General features: G+C 54.9%; 1 protein-coding gene across 4 annotated transcripts; it reads left to right on the top strand.

Annotated features, from left to right (window-relative positions):
* Positions 1-654: 654 nt before the first annotated feature.
* Positions 655-12,610, top strand: St6galnac6 (ST6 N-acetylgalactosaminide alpha-2,6-sialyltransferase 6). Of its 4 annotated transcripts, none has more exons than XM_040735634.1 (7): positions 655-812; positions 1,836-1,890; positions 3,062-3,152; positions 6,064-6,243; positions 7,664-8,070; positions 11,533-11,640; positions 12,271-12,610. In XM_040735634.1, the coding sequence occupies exons 2-7, from the start codon at positions 1,865-1,867 to the stop codon at positions 12,458-12,460; spliced, it is 1,002 nt and encodes a 333-aa protein (XP_040591568.1). In that variant the 5' UTR covers positions 655-812; positions 1,836-1,864; the 3' UTR covers positions 12,461-12,610. The 4 variants fall into 4 exon arrangements, with proteins under 4 accessions (XP_040591568.1, XP_040591570.1, XP_040591569.1 ...); XM_040735636.1 differs by having other exon boundaries at positions 656-812; positions 1,836-2,019; XM_040735635.1 differs by lacking the exon at positions 655-812 and adding an exon at positions 1,275-1,401.
* Positions 12,611-12,869: the final 259 nt, after the last annotated feature.

Genomic DNA, 12,869 nt, shown 5'->3' with positions numbered 1-12,869 from the left:
GGGTGCTTTGCATGTATGTCTGTGTACCACATATATGTGTAGAGACCATGGAGGACAGAGAAGGAGTCAGGGTCCCTAGGGCTGTGCTGGCAATGGACCCCAGGTCCTTTAGAAGAGTAGCCAGTCTTTTTAACTGTTGGGCTATCTCTCCAGTTGCTTCCTTTTAGTCACATAAAATAATATAATGAATAAGTGAATTCGTGGGGTAGGATGAAGAGAGTTGAGCCAAGGTCTCCCTATGTTGCACTGGCCAGCCTGGAACTTACTATGTCTACCAGACTGGCCTCGAAGTTCCAACAGTTTTCCATTCTCCTTCTACCTTCTAAGGGTTGGGCTTAGAGGCCTGCACCACTGTATTTTGAGACCTTCTTCTCTCCATTTTCCAGCCATAAGGAAATAAAATAATGTATTAGGTTGCCCAGGGGCTTCCTACTGGGTCTCAAGGTGGACAAGCCCGGAGAGTTATTGATCAGAGCTTGAGCCCGGTGATCTCCACGTCTGTTTCCCTATCGGAGATCTTGATGACCACACGGAGGGAGAGAAATGAACCAGACTCGGAATGGAACAGGAGGGTAGCCCAGAGAATTCCACTTTTCTGGCCCCTCCCTGGGGCGGGGCCACCCGTAGCCGGAGGCTCCGCCCTCCCGCCTGGCGGGGACCGGGTCTGTCTGTGAGCTTCCGCGCTAGGGCCCCGCGGGCGGGAGCTGCAGCGGGGCCTGGGCGGCCCGAGCAGCGCGGACCCCGGTTCTCGGCTCCCGGCGCCATGTGAGGGGGTTCGGGGGCCGCGGGGAGCCTGGCGCTCCCCGGCGGAGGTGAGCGGGCGCTGGGCGGGGGCTGTGCCTGCGCCGCGGGGATGGAGAGGCTCTGGGGAGGGGGCCCCGGGGCTCCCCGAGACCCACTTTCCTCGCTAACCGCGCCCCGAGGTGTGAGGGCCCCCGGGGCTCGCTGGGCCTCCCGCTTTGGAGCTGGGGGGACCCTGCCGCGGCCCCGCACCGAGCCGCGCGCCGGGCTGACCTCCTCCCACGCCGCCGGCACCCGGAGGGAGGAGCGAAGCCCCAGACCGAGCTCGGGGTGCGGCCCTCGCCCGCAGCCCAGCGCCCAGCCCCGCGGCTGAGCACGGGCGCCAGGGATGTCACCTCCCCAGCGGAGGCCGCCGCTCCGCACCAGGCCTGTCCACTCCGCGCCGGGCCGGATGTCTGGCGCCCGCCCGCAGGCGCCGGAGGGGACCCTCCTGGGGGACCGGGTCAGGCTCCGCCCTGCAAACCAGCGCGTCTGCCGGGGTCCCTCCGCTTGCTCCCGCGGGCCGCGAGGCGCGTGGCCCCTCCGATCGCTCAGTCTCCTCATCTGTGGAATGGGGAGCGAGAGCACCTACCGGGCCGTGTGGCCAGGAGGCTGCTGTAGGTGGGCGACCCTCAGCGTGGCATGCCCCGTAGACACAGGGGTGGTCCCTGACTTGGGGTCCCGGGGAGGAGGGTTGTTTCTGGGACAGGCTTGTGCAGGGGCGGGCATTGAACCCTAAGGCGAAGGGACACCCACTTTCAAGCCCTGGGCGCCCCTTGTCACGTCTGCATGCATCCTTCCAGTCACCCCAGGAGTTACCAGCTGTTTTTGTTTGTCTTTGGTTTATTTTTGTTTGTTTGTTTTTCGTTTTTTGTTTTCTTCGAGACAGGGTTTCTCTGTGGCTTTGGAGGCTGTCCTGGAACTCGCTCGGTAGACCGGGCTGGCCTCGAACTCACAGAGATCCGCCTGCCTCTTGCCTCCCGCGTGCCGGGATTAAAGGCGTGCGCCACCAACGCCCGGCTGAGTTACCAGTTCTTTTCATTCCCATTTCACAGATGAGGACGCTGAGGCTCAGAGAGGTCACATGGCTTGCTCGAGGCCCCCCAGCCAGTAAGTGTGGACCCGACATTCGCACTGGCATCCGACATGCTGTCCTGATCATGGCCTTCTCGGAGCAGGACCGTGACGGGGCTGCCCAGGGGAGCCGTGGTCCTGGCTGAGGGCACTGCTCAGGCAAAGGTGGGAGAGTGGGGCGTGGGCCTGGGACCTGGAGGGCTGCAGGTGTCAGGAGCGCGGGGCGTGCGCCAGCCAGGGTAGTGAGATGCAGGTGTGTCGGGGGTCTGCAGCCAGGCCCGGGAGCGCTCAGCACGCTGGAGGTGGCGGGGCCGCCGCGGCGACTCTAAGGCTCTGGGGGGTTCTGGACTCCTCGCCCTGACGGTTTGAGTCCGGGGACAACCGCGCCCCCCTTCCGACGAGCCTCGGCTTCCTGGCCTGCCTCGTGGGCGCGGATGGGGGCCTGGGGTCTCCGTGGCCGGAGGTGCAGGGAACCCTGAACCCTGGGGGGCGGGCGGAGGGGGGCGCCGCGGGGCGGGGCCGGGCTTGGCGATGGGCGGGGCCGGGCCTGACCAATCAGGAGCGGGGCGAGTGTGTGGCCCTCTGGCCTGAGGTTTCTGGCTAGTCCTGGTGTGGGAGTAAACAGCAGCTAGGTCAGGGGGCGGGGATAGTGACAGGAACCCAGACGGCCCCCTCCCCCGGGAGCGCTCCGAACCCGGGGTTCCAGCGAGGATCCAGGCCCGGTTTTCCTACTTCTTACACCACCCCTTGCCGCCTCTCGGGCGGCAGCTGTGGGAGGAGGTGGACTAGACCCGAATACTTAGGGCCTGTTACAGGTGGGGACATGGAAGTGTGGCAGGCCCAGCGGTGCGGGGGAGGGCTGGGGATGAGACTCGCCGCTGGTCCCGGCCAGGCAGGGCTATCAAGACCGAGATTGAAGCCGGCCCTCGGCCGAGACACCGCTGCACCTCCGGGCATCATGGCTGTGCCCTTGACCCCAAGATCACACTGGCCAGTGACTGAATTCGTTGAGTCATAGAGGTCTGTGAGGTGGCCCCCGGGACCCCTAGGAAACTTTTGAGCCATCCCTGCTTGAAGGATGAGTGGGAACCAGGACAAAGTGGGTGCAACCCCGAAAGTTTGGGGCGCGTAGGAGGGCAGAGACCTGTGAGACCCGGCCGCATCCAGGGGAGGGCCTCCGGCCGTAACCCTTTCTGGTGGCTTGCAGGTGTGACCCCACAACCCTGCCCCCCGGGCCACCTGCAGGACGCTGGCCCCTACCCCTCAACAGACGCCGCAGAGAGATGAGCAGCAACAAAGTAAGTGCCCTTCGTTTCTTAGCCCCATCCGAGCTGCTCGAAATCTTCTGTGCAGTGGACTCCTTCAATCCTGCGTGGCACCGCCGCTCCTGCCTACACAGGAGGCCTCCGGTCAAACCCCCGCTTCCTTCCGCCGCTGATCTGGGAGGCTCTTGCCTCTCTCTGGGCCCGGTGCCCTCACTTATCTGTGCCAAAGCACGGTGTAGAGTTGTCTGTGGATGCTGTGAGGGAGATGGGGTAGGGAGGTGAGCAGGGGCCATGTTCCAAATCAGAGTGTCTGAGTTCCCCCGTCACCTATTTGTTCTTGTCTCCTGAGTACCTGCTACGTGTTTGGCTCCTTCCCCGGGCTCCATGGCAGAATGGGAGATTTGTGGTTGTGGTAGTCTGAGTCTAGGGGAAAGACAACACAGTCCTTTGACGGGGGTGACTTAATACAGAGGCTTGGCAGTGGGGCACGGAGCAGCAGGGAATGGAGCTCAATCTCAGCACTCAGGAAGCCAAGGCAGGCAGATCTCTGGGAGTTCCAGGGGCAGCCTGGTCTACATAATGAATTCCAGTACAGTCTGGCCTAAATAGACCTGCCTCAAACAAGCAAACAAACAAAGAAACAAACAAAAAGAAATGTGGGGGTCTCTGACTTGTCACGGCTACACTTAGGAAAAAAAATATTTTGCATATGACAGGGTCTCGATTACCCCAGGCTGCCCTCAATACAGTCTAGGATGACCTAGAACTTCTGACCCTCCTGCTTCCGCCTCCCAAGTGCTGGGACTTCAGGCCTGCACCACCACGCCCGGTTTATGTCATGCTGGGAATCAAAACCTGGGCTTCGGGCAGGCTAGGCAAGCACTCTGTCACCTGACCTGCACCCCAGCTGCCCGACACGGGCTCTCTGAATTTTGGTGATGCACATAATGCTAAGCATTCGGTGGGACCTACACTTGAAACCTGAGGTTTCGTTCGTTATGCTACTCTGGTGATACTGGGTGGGGCTGAGGCCCGCAGCTTCCAAGGAGCCCCTCCTGCCGAGAGGAGATAGTTGATACTCTGCTGAGCTGGGATAGTGTGAGCTGGCTGCCTTTTGGATTAAATGCCTCTTCTCCCTTCTGATGGTTCCTACTTGCAGTGGGTTGGTCAGGATGCAACCTCATTGCTAAACCCAGGACCAGGCGTCAGCCCCAAGGGTTGAGGTGCAGGCCCAGCTGGAGACAGCACACTGTGGCCTACTCACCTTCTACTGCCTGGCCCTGCGGAGGCGAAGCTACTGGCTTCTGGGTGCTGCCAGAGGTTGAGTGCCCTGGAAGAGCTGAACTTGTGGTCCCAGTAGGAACCAAAGGGACTTAGAGGGCCTGCCCAGACTCTATTCTTACAGTCTCTCTCCAGCGCCCTCTACTGAGAAATCTTAAAATGCTTTGGCAAGGAAAAATACTGACAAGAGCCTAGGTCCATTTTCACCAAGTATGCAGAGCAGATAAGCATGGGGTGAGACATGGCATGTTCCTTCATATTTATAAGGGATCGCTCCCAGGATCTCCCGAGGAGACAGAAATCCAAGGGTGCGAGCTCAAGCTCTTCATATATAGGGTGGCTTAGTAACTGCATAAAATCATACAGCACATACGGTTTGTCATCTTTAGGTAACTCACAGTGCCTAACCCAGTGTGTGCAGCAAAGCTGCTGGTGTGGTCTGCCTGCCGTCCTAGCACTTGGGAGGCCGAGGAGGAGGGTCAGCAGGTCAAAACCAGCCCTGATTGGAGGTGGCATGGGCTATGTGACCCAATTTTTTCAAAAAGAAAAAAGAAAGAAAGAAAAAAGAAAAAAACTCACAAAATTAGGGACTAATAACAAGACAGGATATATGTTCAGAACTGGTACAACCCTCGTAGGCCTGACTACACTGTTGATTGGGGTTTGTTGGATCTACGAACCTGAAGGTTGTGTGTGTGTGTGTGTGTGTGTGTGTGTGTGTGTGTCCAGATGTGCGCTGACAACTTATGGAGAGTCACTGTCATTGGAAGATCTGGATCCTGGCATTTGGATGGCCCTCTCCCCAGCCGTGTCTAGGCATCCCCTACAGGAACCTTGTCACCCACATCCAGTTCAGTCCAGGAACACTTTTCTTCCTGCACTCTGTAGCCCAGGCTAGCATCAGACTTGTAGCAAGCCTCAGGCCTCAGCCTCCAAAGCACTGGGAAGCATGCAGCACCGTGCTGGGCTCTCTTGAGCTCCTTCTGCAGGCCTCACCTAGGGAACAAGGTTGACCCAGCCTTAGTACTCAGAGCTACAGGTCTAGTTGAAGGGATAATAGTTTGCAAGTGACATGACTAGACTGGATAGTTTAGAAGTAGAGTAATTGCCTCATATACATGAGGTCCTAGGTCGGGTGGTGGTGCACGCCTTTGATCCCAGCACTTGGGAGGCAGCAGCAAGTGGATCTCTGTCTGGTCCACAGAGTGAGTTCCAGGACAGCCAGGACTATTGCACAGAGAAGCCCTGTCTCAAAAAAAAACAAAAATAGGGCCTAGAGAGATGGCTCAGAGGTTAAGAGCGCTGACTGCTCTTCCGGAGGTCCTGAGTTCAATTCCCAGCAACCACATGGTGGCTCACAGCCATCTATAATGAGACCTGGTGCCCTCTTCTGGCCTGTGGGCGTACATGTAGAACACTGAACATAATAAATAAATAAATCCTTAAAAAAAATAAAAAGAAAGGAAAGGAAAGAACAAAAGAGGCCCTCTGTTCAGTCCCTAGGACTGGGCAGGGGAGGGAGGACAGAAAGGAATGCTGGGAGCAGGAAGTGGTACCGAAACTCGTCTGGCCTGGATTGAAGGGCATGGTGGGCTGCAGGCAGGTGGGGTCCCAAGCCTGGTGTGTGCGCGCCTGAACCCTCACTGAGCTCTTCCGTCTCCAGGAGCAGCGGTCAGCAGTGTTCCTGGTCCTCTTCGCCCTGGTCACCATCCTCATCCTCTACAGCTCCAACAGTGCCAGCGAGGTCTTCCACTATGGCTCCCTGAGGGGCCGCACGCGTCGGCCCGTCAACCTCAAGAAGTGGAGTTTCTCCAACGCCTACTTCCCAATCCTCGGAAACAAGGTAGAGCAGCTTCAGTGGGGAGGTCCCTGGCTGCTGATATGCCTACCTCCCAACTCTTTTCTCCCATATCCCTTTGCCTCCTGGAGGAGAGCATGGGTCAGGAGGAGAGCATGGGTGAGGGTCGTGAGTCAAGACCATGGCCCTTAGCTTGGGGTGGGATCCTGGGCAGGTGTTCAGCGGTGGACCTTAGTTCTCATCGGCGTTCCTCCCTTAGTGTTAAAAGGTCTGTTGTCTTGTTTTAGTTTTTCGAGACAGGGTTTCTCTATATTGTTTGGAGGCTGTCCTGGAACTCGCTCTGTAGACCAGGCTGGCCTCGAACTCACAGAGATCTGCCTGCCTCTGCCTCCCAAGTGCTGGGACTAAAGGCATGTGCTACCAACGCCCGGCTCTAAAGACTGTTCTAAAGAAGTCTCTATCTTTGTTTCTGATCATCTCCTTCCATGTTTTTTTGACTAGTGTGCATTATGCCATCTGTCCTCCAACTCTAAGCATCTTCTTTTTTGTTTTTTATTAGCATATATTAATTATGCAATGGGTTTCTTATGACATTCTCTATTTTTTAAAAAGATGTATTTAACCCCAGACTGATGGCTGGGTGGACAGCACGGGACTGATCCAGACTCTCTGAATGTGGGTGTCAGTGAGGAGGCCTAGGCAATCTGTGGGGCCTTGGATAGCATTTATCCCTGGCATACAAATGGACTTTGGCTGCCCATCCCACAGTGAGGGATGCTCTCTCAGCCTGTGGATGAAATGACAGACTCTGGAGATCCCCCATGGAGGACCTGACCCTCCCTGGGGATCAGAGTGGGGATTGGGAAGGGAGCTGGGGGGCCTGGCAGGGGAGGAGAAGGGGAGGGAGAGGGAGCTGGGATTGACATGTGAAGCAAGCTTGTTTCTAATTTAAATGTAAAAAATGAAAAAAAAGAATTCCCCCCCCAAAAAAAGATTTATTTAATATGTATACAGTGTTCTGTCTACATGTAATCCTGCAGGCCAGAAGAGGGCACCAGATCTCATTATGGGTGGTTGTGAGCCACCGTGTGGTTGCTGGGAATCGAACTCAGATCCCTGGAAGAGCAGCCAGTGCTCTTAACCGCTGTGCCATCTCTCCACAACTCTTCTTATGACATTTTCATGCATGTATATAATGTATTTTGATCACCTCCATTCTCCTTTGCCTTCCCATCCCCCCCACCCCACCGCCAACCCTTACCCCAGCATCCATAAATTGCGTATAGAGACTCTGGGAGGGTGGGACCTCTGGAGCCTGTGCTGCACTCTAGGAGGGCAGACATCTAGAGACAGAGGAACTGGCTGTCCTTTGTGCTTTGAAAGGTCACGATGGCCCCCGGCTCCTGCAGGCCTGGCAGTGTGCGGCACAGGGCAACGCCGATAGTGCCCTCTTCTTGCCCCACAGACGCTGCCCTCCCGGTGCAACCGGTGTGTGATCATCACCAGCTCCAGCCACCTGCTGGGCACCAAACTGGGCCCTGAGATTGAGCGGGCGGAGTGCACCATCCGCATGAACGATGCTCCCACCACGGGCTACTCGGCCGACGTCGGCAACAAAACCACCTTCCGAGTAGTGGCCCATTCCAGTGTGTTCCGTGTGCTGCGGAAGCCCCAGGAATTTGTCAACCGGACCCCTGAAACAGTGTTCATCTTCTGGGGCCCCCCACACAAGATGAAGAAGCCGCAGGGCAGCCTCCTGCCGGTCATCCAGCGGGCCGGCCTCGCGTTCCCTAACATGGAGGCCTACGTTGTCTCTCCCACCCGCATGCAGCAGTTTGACGACCTCTTCCGGGGTGAGACGGGCAAGGACAGGTACCAGCCTCCCGCCTGCCCACTGCAATCATCCCTGGCCCGATACTCCCAGCATGCACCCTCCTCCGGTCAGGTTCCCCCCCCCCCCCAGCTGTTAACGTGGGTCATCCTCAAAGTGCTCACCTTGGCCTCACCCTCCCGCCCCTGCCCCCTGCTTCCTCCCTGCATGCTCCACTCCAAGGGAACAGGGCCTCCCAGAATGCTCTGCACTGTCATCGTAGGTGTTCCTAGCATCTTTCGAGGTGGTGGTACTATTCCCCATAGTGTGGCACCTAGAGTCTAGACTGTTCCCAGCATGCCTTGCTATAAGCACACAGGTGCTCCCAGCATGCTCTGTTCTAAGGAAACAAGCTCTTCGACTAATCTCCCTGGAAAACTTAGTCCCCTCTTATATAAATACAATGTGGACCACATGTAACTTTAAATGTTATGGTGGCCATGTCAAAAAAATCTAATGATGTAACAGTGGGTACATTAACTTGAGGGCTGTTTAAACCAGTATGTTCAATACATTTAGCTTCTATACATATGTTGGTAGGTTTATACCCAGTTATTATTTTTTTTTAAGAATTCGTGTATCTGAGCCTTTGGTCTGCACGTGTCTGTGCACTAATTGCATACCTAGTGCCTGAGGTCCTAAAAGGGTGTTCTGCCTCCTGGAGCTGAAGCTACAGGCCGCTGTGAGATACCATGTGGGTGCTTGATCTCTGGTCCTCTGGAAGAGCAGTCAGTGCTCTCAGCCACTGAACCGTCTCTCCTGCCCCCTTTATATCTAATTACTTTTAAAGATTCGTAGCTATTGAAGGGGACTCCTGCACAATGGGGGTTCCCTACCAGACCCCGGATTATACACAGACCACACCCAAACACCTGTTTTCACAGAGAGACCCTTTACTCAGCAGGGAAGAAAAGTTAAAGTGACTGCTTTCAGACTCAGGCAGACAAACAGCAGTAAATGCCCTTGCGGGTGTAATTTTAAGAGGAGAAGAAGGGAGGTCTGTGTTAGAGTGGGCTGGGATGCTGCTGTGAAGGAGGTAGGGGATGAAGGGGAAGGGGACAAGGGACAGGGGACAGGGTATTTGTCCCAGAGGGACAAAGGACTGCCTCTGGATAGAGAGGAGACAGACGTGCCCTTAGGGAAATGGCCGTTTATGTAGGTAACGGGGAAAGCCTGGGTTAGGATGAGGTGTTTAGTTTTGATTGGGCGTGTTAATTAGGTGAGCCTAAGGGGGCTTCTGATTGCTGGACCTTGTTAGTCAGCATCAGGAGGAGGAAGTGGCCAAATGAGGGAACAGACCTTGGTGGGTAGCTCTAGGAATGTACTCTTAAGGCAGAGGGACTGGGAGACGGGCAAAGCCAGCCAGAGTCACATGCTGGAATGGGCTAGTGTCCCTTCAGCTATTGTAAGTGATAGTTTTCAATGTTAGTTTTAGGCTCCATGTTACTCATTGTTAGTATAATTCTTTCTGTGTGTATGCGTGTGCGCAGGTGTGCATACATATGTGTGCATATGTACAGAGGTTGAGATGAATTGTTTTCCTGGCTCAATCTCCACCTTATATTCAGAAGTAGTCCCTCTCTTGAGCCCAGAGCTCACTTGGTCTGGCTAGGTTAGCTAGCCAGTTTGCTCTGAGGATCCTTTGTGTCCCCTCCTGGGCCCCTGAATTACAGATGGGCCACCATGCCCACCTGGGGTTTATGTGGGTGCTGGGGATATGACATCCTGATGTTTGCGCAGTAAATGCTCTCCCCACTGAGCCCCCTCCCCAGCCCTGTTGCTAGAGTGCGTGTATTTAAGAAATGGTTAGTTCTTAGTGTGTTGACTGTTAAACTCACCAGTTCTAGAAGGCTTTTGTCCATTCTTTGGCTTATTCACACACTAATAGTCATGTTATATGCAGGTACCGTCTTCTTCCTTCCTTCCCAATCTGTGCCTCTCCTTTTTCCTCGCCTTGTTGCACTAGCTAGGATTCCAACCCGGGCTGCTTTCTTTCTAGGTTTCAGTACCAGGGCTACACGATGAAGTGCCCCCCTCTCTGGTTTGCAGACGAGACTGTGCAGAACACATACCGTTTGGCAGATTTTGCTGCTGAAACTGTCTGGGCCTGTAGAGCCACTTTCTAAAAGATGTTTGTTTATTTAGTTTCTGGTCCTAGGGGTAGAACTCAGGGCCCAAAGCATACTACTAAAGCTCATCCCCCAGCCCCAGAGTTCCTAGGTTCATTTCATTTAATATTGTAGCTATAGAATGTTCAGGCCAGGCAGTGGTGGCGCACGCCTTTAATCCCAGCACTCGGGAGGCAGAGGCAGGTGGACCTCTGTGAGTTCGAGGCCAGCCTGGTCTACAGAGTGAGTTCCAGGACCGCCTCCAAAGCTACACAGAGAAACCCTGTCTCAAAACAAAACAAACGTACAAACAAAAAAGTTCGGTCAACGTCTTTCACCTTGGGGAGTTCATGGGTTTTAAGCTGACCAGTTTCATGTGAGGCGTCAGATTTGTGTCTGTAGTTATTTGTGGGTTTCCCTTTAGTAAAGAAGTGTGGTCGTTTCTTTTATTCCTGTCTTTGGCAGCCTGTGTCATCTTTGTTTTCTTTGTCACGCTTGTTACAGGGATGCTTTTCTCTTCCATGTTTCAAAGAGTCACTTTCCACCAAGCACATGAAAAATATTTTCAACTTCAGATGTAATTGGGGCTGGAGAGATGGCTCAGTGGTTAAGAGCAGCTACACCCTTCCAGAGGACCTGAGTTTGGTTCCCAGCACCCACATCAGGACAGACTGCTCACAGTCCCCTGTGACTCCAGTTCCGGGAGATCTGATGTCCTCCGCTGGTCCCCATGAGCACTGCATTCCTATGGTGTGTGCACACAGACAAGGATGGGTCTTTTTGAATTTGAGGACAGCCTGGTCTACATAAAGAGAACCCTGCCTCAAAACAAAACCACACACACACATATTTTTAAGAGATATATTCAGCATCAAACACTATGATATATTCTACATTCTGCTTTTCATGCTACCCAAAGGCTCCATTGAATATTTGACAAGCACGCCTCAGACACATCAAGTGCTTACTAAACCCCATGTAGCTGGTGGCTGCTGTAGCCTCAGGGCATGGTGTTCTTTGTGCCCTGCTCTGGGTCTCCTCAGTATCATCTTCTCTGCTACCGTCCCCATAGGACTTTGTCCCAGAGGAGTCACCTGCTGCTAGTGTGCTTTATGGTCAGGGTTACTCCCAGTCTGCCCTGTCTAATTAGCCTCGTGAGCTCATGACCTGTTTCCATCGTGCCTGCCGCCTTCGCCAGCCTGAGTGCTCCCACAGCGGGTGCTGTGGTGTAGAGGCAGGACCTGGATAGACAGTGGGTAGAGCTTCTGGGAACCTCCTCGGGGATTGACCATTTCTCCCTGCCTGCTCCCTGTCCCTGCCTGCGTGTCCCTTCACTGAGCTCCTCTCTGCCCCCAGGGAAAAGTCCCACTCCTGGTTGAGCACAGGCTGGTTTACCATGGTGATTGCGGTGGAGTTGTGTGACCATGTGCACGTGTACGGCATGGTCCCTCCTGACTATTGCAGGTGAGCTCTCGTTTCTGGTTGCCGGGTGGAGCTAGGAGGAGGTCTGGGGATGATGCTGGGGGTGCATCTGAGGGCCTCTGTTGGATAAACCCATGCTGTTCTGCAGAGCTAGGCTTATTGGAGCTGCCCCAGGGACTTCTGCTCCAAGCTGAGTCTTCAGTTTGTCTGTTGGTACTGACTGTATGAAGGTCCCATGGAGTGCTAGCCACGCTGTACTGAGTGCTGACCATACACTCCTCATTTCCTCACCCCATGCCAGCGTACCGTCTTTCCCATTTTAAGAGTGCAAATTGAGGAGGGTATTTAGTGAGGGGGGTCTAAGGTCTCAGAAACTGTAAGAGGTCCCAGACATCCGAGCCCACGGTTCTTAACCATTGCCCCCCCCAGACCCCACTATTGCTCTGTCGGGGAAGGAAAAAAGAGTTCCATTTTGTTTAAAAGACACTTGATGGTTCAACAAACTTAGTTAACCATGTGCACCCTTTATAGGTGGGGAAACTGAGGCTTGAGGAAGGGCAGAGATTTACACCCCTGAGGCTCCAGAGTAGGTGAGGGGTGGAAGGAGAGAAGACCCCTTCCAGGTGCCCATCTTGTCCCGATGCCCCTGACTCCCCTGTCTGCTGTGCCCAGCCAGCGGCCCCGTCTGCAGCGCATGCCGTACCACTACTATGAGCCCAAGGGGCCCGATGAATGTGTCACCTACATCCAGAACGAGCACAGCCGGAAGGGCAACCACCACCGCTTCATCACCGAGAAGAGAGTCTTCTCGTCCTGGGCCCAGCTCTACGGCATCACCTTCTCCCACCCCTCCTGGACCTAGCCATAGTCTTTGCAACCTCGGAGAGATAAGGCAAAGTGGCTCTGGGCCCAGCCATTTGACCGTGGCCATCATCCAGCCAGTTCAGGCTGGCTGGAATATTTCCCAGCCAATCAAATCAGGGCCTTGATGAGGGTTTTTTTCTTCCAACCATTCAGGGCTGGGGTTATCTCTTGGCCAATCAGGGATCTGGAATTCTGTATGGTTTAATCGGGTGGCAGGGGGGTCTTTCTTGTCTAATCAGGGTCTAAGCAAAGTCAATCAGGGTATGGGGGGTCTTTCTGAGTCAGTCTGAGACTCAAGTCATATCCTTTCCCATAAGGCCTTGTGCCAGAGCCCCAGGAATGGGCCCCCACTCATTTCCTCCTTAGCTGGGACAAAGAGGTCCTGTCTCGAGGATCTGGGGACTTGG

The sequence above is a fragment of the Mesocricetus auratus genome, unplaced genomic scaffold (genome assembly GCF_017639785.1).
Source record: "Mesocricetus auratus isolate SY011 unplaced genomic scaffold, BCM_Maur_2.0 Super-Scaffold_100047, whole genome shotgun sequence".
NCBI classification, from domain to species: domain Eukaryota; kingdom Metazoa; phylum Chordata; class Mammalia; order Rodentia; family Cricetidae; genus Mesocricetus; species Mesocricetus auratus.
The sequence above is the reverse complement of the archived record's forward strand: the minus strand, read 5'-3'. Positions and strand labels throughout refer to the sequence as shown.

What these genes read in the sequence shown, in the direction of transcription:
- St6galnac6 (XM_040735634.1), top strand. Translation starts at nt 1,865, where the DNA reads ATGGCTTGCTCGAGGCCCCCCAGCCA. An exon ending in TGCTCGAGGCCCCCCAGCCA is followed by an intron (nt 1,891 to 3,061) that starts GTAAGTGTGGAC and finishes GGTGGCTTGCAG; the next exon opens with GTGTGACCCCACAACCCTGC. An exon ending in TCCCAATCCTCGGAAACAAG is followed by an intron (nt 6,244 to 7,663) that starts GTAGAGCAGCTT and finishes CTTGCCCCACAG; the next exon opens with ACGCTGCCCTCCCGGTGCAA.